The following is a 5,260-nucleotide window of genomic DNA, read 5'->3' on the forward strand; positions in this document are numbered from 1 at the left end:
CGTGTCGGCAATTTAAACTAATAATCAACGCATCAGAAAACATTGTCGTTATATTCACAGAAGCCTGTGGCGCTGACTCCTCGCAGACTGCAAGCTGTGATTTTCACTCCCATTTCCACCAGGTCTCTTTATGTTTATCAGGGCCAAAACTATTGTTAAAATTTAACCATCAATAGCCGTTTCTTAAGCAAGTACACTGTTTAGGAATCGTGTATATTCACACTGTTTTTAATAAGATTTCTGCTCTTTCTTTTATCACATTAAAGTATAGTTTTACAATCATATATTACATAAATGTGGACATGTTCTCGATGCCTTAACAAATCTAATGTACTTTAGACCTAATAAGCAATTTCTTTGGGTTCCGGAAAGTGATAACAAAGATTGTGAAGTCCTTAAAATAGGTATGAATAAAAACATTTAAAATGTGTGTTTTATGCTGTGGTTATAATTCAAAGCTTTACCGAAATAATTGAGTTATCAATATAACAACGTATCAATAAAAAATGTTTTGTGCAGTCGAAGTAATATTTAACTAAGAATTCGAATGATTTTATGAATTTTCATAGCTGATGATAGCACATTAACGTCTTTAAGGAAATTATGAAATGTATTAAAATTATCCCACACTGCTAAATGTTTTCTCTTAGTCGTTATGGTTTATGTTTAATTCAAAATGGCTATTGATTTTCGAGTTTGGACTTAGCTTCCACATTAGTCTAAAAATGCCACTGAACTGAGATTTTGAATGTAGTTTTCAATTTAACGTTCATCATAACATAATGCACAAAATAGTTAAGCTGCATTTAATCAGAACCCAAAACATAACATAAAATAAAAGTAGCAACCAAAGACACGCGCAAAAATATTCGTCTAACACTAGGCTCTAACATTAGGACTTTTAACTTTTTGGGGCTGGATGAGCAGGATTACCATCCGAATTCCTAGACCACGTGCTCTGCGGATGAGGAGGTGCCGGCGCCGAAGCGCAGAGGAGTCGGTCAAATGATGTTCGGCGGACTGGCCGTGCTGGCCACTGTCGCATTTGGAGAGGACTTCTCGGACTTGACGCATCCGTAGGATGAGATGCCGGTGCCGCTGCTGCTGGGCGGGGAGGGTGGAGTTTCGGGGCTTATCAGCGGCAGATACCGCCACGGATGGTAGATGGAGCCGGCGTACATGGCCTGGAGGCGCGCCTGGAGGTCCAGGGCCAGCGTGGGATCCAGTGGATAGTGGGCGAGGCCGGGAAAGGCGTTCGGCAGGCGGGGCAGGGACAGCTCCAGTGGCGAACCGAATCCGTACTTGGCGCTCAAGGTGGCGGCGGCCAGCTGGACATGATGCGGATGTGGATGCGGGTGGTGTGGATGCGGTTGATATGGTGACTGATGCGGATGTCCGTGCAGATGGGGCAGCGACTGACCCAAAGGCGACAGCTGCGGCTGCATATCCTTGGGGGAGCCAACCGATCCTGGGCCACCGGGACCGGAGTTACCACCACCGTTGGCACCACCACTAGCACCACCGCCGCCGCCAGCACCACCACTACCACCACCTGGCACCGGTGACTTGTTGAGCGTCTTGGGCTTGCGACGTGGTCGATACTTGTAGTCGGGATGTTCTTTCATGTGCAGGGCCCTGTAAATAAAATAAATGTTGAAACACTGATCAAAAGATCGAACGATTTAAACTTTGATGATATCATAAAGCCAGCCATCTCTGGTCGTAAACCCCAGGAGAAGTGGAGGAACCCTTCCATAAACCCCACACCCGGGAGATACAAGTTTATATTGTGTATTTAGCGAAGAACCACCACTCCGATTCCAACTTCGATTCTCTTTCCGATTTCCCAGCTGCAACAATGCGCAATTGTTGACATTTGTTTGACAAAACGATAAAACCTGATAAAAGGTGTGTTTGGGTCGCCTCCTCTTGTTTTACTTTTACTTTCGCTTTTCTTTTCTTTCCTTATTTATTATTGTTTTCCTTTCTTTTGGTCAGTTATGGCCTTATGGCCGCCTTATCGCGGGTCCCGAAAAAAATATTGTTTTTCTTATCATCGCGCGATTGGCAAATATTTGATCAGAATTTTTGGTTCTTTTCACTCGATATGCTCGCTCGAAAACCCCGAATGGCCATTAGTTTAAGCCCCTGCTGACAAGCCCTGATCATTTATAAATGTCATAAAATGTACATAAAATTTCACATTTTCATTTTGGCAGGCCAATCCAATCAATAAAAGGATTATGACAGTGCAAACACAGAGGTTCGTCACCATCAAAGACTAGGCTCTATCTGGTAAGGTATAGAAAATAAATGAATCGAGTTGCCTATTGAATTTACGAGATACGCCGTTTCTGGGGAATTCCTATAGTTTATAGTGCACTTCAATTATAGCCATAACTATATTTAACAGCTAGTTTTATAAAGGGTTTAAATGACTTTTTAAATGAAAAATATTATCCCCAAAAAATTGTGAGCTCTTCTTTTTGAACTTTATGTTAAATTTCCATAACTTTTCTTGAACAACGCACTGCTTTCTTATATTATTTCCAGTTAATCCCAACCAAATATCTGCGTTAAAACTAAGCCGAATCTTAAGTTACCTAAACCCTTTCGAAAGGGTACACTGAATGGGTTAAACACACAAAAAGAAGCAAAATGCAATATGAATGGAGCATTTCATGCGACGTGTTGCCTCGCTTTTGTGTGACAACATCAATTGAAATGTTTACCCAAGATACGACAGTGCCAATGAAATTCTGACTAAGCAGAGCGGACACAATTCCCGGCTCCAGAGCTTCACAATCCAGCAGGAACTCCTCACAATAGGGAGCCTTTGTCTTAGCTAATCGATCAAATTTTGTGGCCAGACAGACGGCATCTAGTGAGAATGTGCTACCAGCTAGCAGTTACCAGCTACCAACTGGGAAAATAGAAATGGTAACCGAAACCAAGCCAGAATTTCCCACCCAACCTACACCACTCTACTCCTGCGTAAGCCGGCACAGAAAAAAATAAACATTTTGGTTACTAAATACCACATGAACATCCTAGTAAAGTGATAGCAAACCTAGGAACCTTCAGAAATATTCTAAATGTTATATATTTCTAAGAAATAATTATAATGGGCTTACTGCAATAGTTTCTAGCACTATATTGCCTATAACTATTTATTGTAAGAAAAATAACCAAATTTCTGTAATAAATGGACAAATATAGTTGTAAGTTTCTGAGGGTATCGTAAAAATACCAACAAACATAAATCCTTTTTTGGTAATTAATGTTTAGAGACTTAGAAACTTGCTTTAAAATTTAAAGGCAAGGACTTGACTTTCTTGAAAAAAAAACTCCATTGTTTTTATCACAAACTTTGTTAATGTTACAAAACCCTGCATTTGGTGCATATATTTTTGCTCAGTGTGTTTTAACCAGACCCCAGTGAACAACACTTACCGCAATCGCTTTGCCTCGTCGATGAATGGACGCTTCTGTCCTTCGGTGAGTAATTTCCACTCGGCGCCCAGGCGCTTTGATATTTCGGAATTGTGCATTTTTGGATTGTCCTGGGCCATTTTGCGACGCTGCCCCCGCGACCAGACCATGAAAGCGTTCATTGGTCGCTTAATGTGGTCGTGGCTGTTGTGATGGCTTCCAGCACTCGGATTCGAGTGGCTGTTTGGGGCATTATGATGCGAGTTGGAATGGTGGTGCGGGTGCGAATGCTGATGCTGGTGCATTTTGGGTGCCACCGGAGTGGGTGCCGCTGTCGGAATGGCGAGGTCAGCTGGCGGTATCGATGGTGGTGGTGTGGCGTTTCCCGATCCAGAGCCTACACCCACTCCCATGCCCATGCCCATGGCCAGGCCACCGACCATGCCCAAACCCAAATTGATGCCGGGCAACTGCGGTGAGAGACTGCTGCTATGGCTGTGATTGCTACTCCCGCTGCTCGTGTAACCACCATTGCTGTGGCTGTGACTGTGGCTGTGGCTCCGGTGGAGCAGCGCCGAGATGCTCGTCATGATGCCGGGCGCGGCGTCCAGGGGGACTCCTTGATGGGGGTGCAGGTGGTAATTATCAGGTGGTAGTGCTGCAGCTGCTCCTAGAGCTCTGAAATGTCAACGGAAATGGTATTCAATAGATATGCCTTGTTAGCATTACCACTCTGTCTGCTGCTCCCGTGCATGAGTCATTCGATTGGAGCTCCTCGCACTGCGAATTGCTCGCCAAAAAATGCACAATGGAGCTCCTTTTATGCCTTCTAATTTGTGCTTCTAAAGGGGGCTCAATGCGGCGTTCAGGTTTTATGACGAAGCAACATAAATATTTGCCACTTTTTTGAGCCAGTTTTCAGTATTGAGTATTTGCGAATTTGGGGATTTCCCTTCAATTAATGTTATGCGACTTATACTCCTTTAAACATTTGCATACTAACAGTACTGTCGCATAAAACACATTTTAAATGAGGAATTTACATAAAATTGGTCTAGAACTTTACATTTTGAAAGACTGAAGAAACGCAAATGTGGATATTTTAAAGGAGAGTATAGAGGTTTTAAAACCAAACAGCTTTTCTAATGTTAAAGGTGGTGAATATTTCTAAAGTATATACAACATGTTTCAGATTCCGATATATATATATATATAAATATATTATGCTTTCATTTTTAAGTGAATGATTATATTTAAATTTAAGAAAATTAAACACAGATTCTTTATGCTCCGTATGAAGAGCAGAAGTTTGATCTTTTTAGGTAATTTATATGAATAGAATGCATTAGTTTAATTTAGAGCACGTCTATGTATTTATAGTTTTTTTTTTTTAAATTATCGAATTCTTTACCTAGAGACCTTGTTTGAATAAATCTATTTTATCAGCATAATCAACTTACCTGTAATAATTGTCTTTTACTTCCTCCTTAACACAATTTAAATTTGCATGCCATTCGATGCGTGACACTTAACAAACTTTTAAATGGCATAAGAGTTTATCATGCGATCGTGTTGCTTTTGTTCATAAATATTTGCTATTAAATATTAAATTATTAATTGTCGATCGCTAAAAGCAGTTTTCAAAACACACAAGTGCACTGTTATGAATTTTCAAATTGTTTTCCAAACAGTTCGAGATTTATAGAGCACGGAATTTACGAACGTGGGAAGTATCTAAACCGTTAGACTGCCGATTCACCGTTAGCCGAGCGCAGCGCGTCCGTTTCGAGTGCGCGACAATTTGGATTTGAAAACACATTCGAAAACT

The 5,260-nt window shown here is 41.3% G+C and overlaps 1 protein-coding gene across 1 annotated transcript; it reads right to left on the reverse strand.

Annotated features, from left to right (window-relative positions):
* Window positions 1-666: 666 nt before the first annotated feature.
* Window positions 667-4,991, reverse strand: LOC120449954 (transcription factor SOX-2). Its single transcript, XM_039632655.1, has 3 exons — window positions 4,893-4,991; window positions 3,454-4,110; window positions 667-1,635 (listed from the first exon to the last, which is right to left on the reverse strand). Exons 2-3 carry the CDS (start codon window positions 4,020-4,022, stop codon window positions 1,002-1,004), a joined length of 1,203 nt encoding a protein of 400 aa, XP_039488589.1. The 5' UTR covers window positions 4,023-4,110; window positions 4,893-4,991; the 3' UTR covers window positions 667-1,001.
* Between the last annotated feature and the right edge of the window lie 269 nt (window positions 4,992-5,260).

Source organism: Drosophila santomea, chromosome 3L, assembly GCF_016746245.2.
Source record: "Drosophila santomea strain STO CAGO 1482 chromosome 3L, Prin_Dsan_1.1, whole genome shotgun sequence".
Taxonomy (NCBI): domain Eukaryota; kingdom Metazoa; phylum Arthropoda; class Insecta; order Diptera; family Drosophilidae; genus Drosophila; species Drosophila santomea.

Coding starts and splice junctions, on each gene's coding strand:
- LOC120449954 (XM_039632655.1), bottom strand. CDS start 4,022: ATGACGAGCATCTCGGCGCTGCTCCACCGGAGCCACAGCCACAGTCAC. Junction 1,636..3,453: donor GACGAGGCAAAGCGATTGCG/GTAAGTGTTGTT, acceptor TTTTATTTACAG/GGCCCTGCACATGAAAGAAC.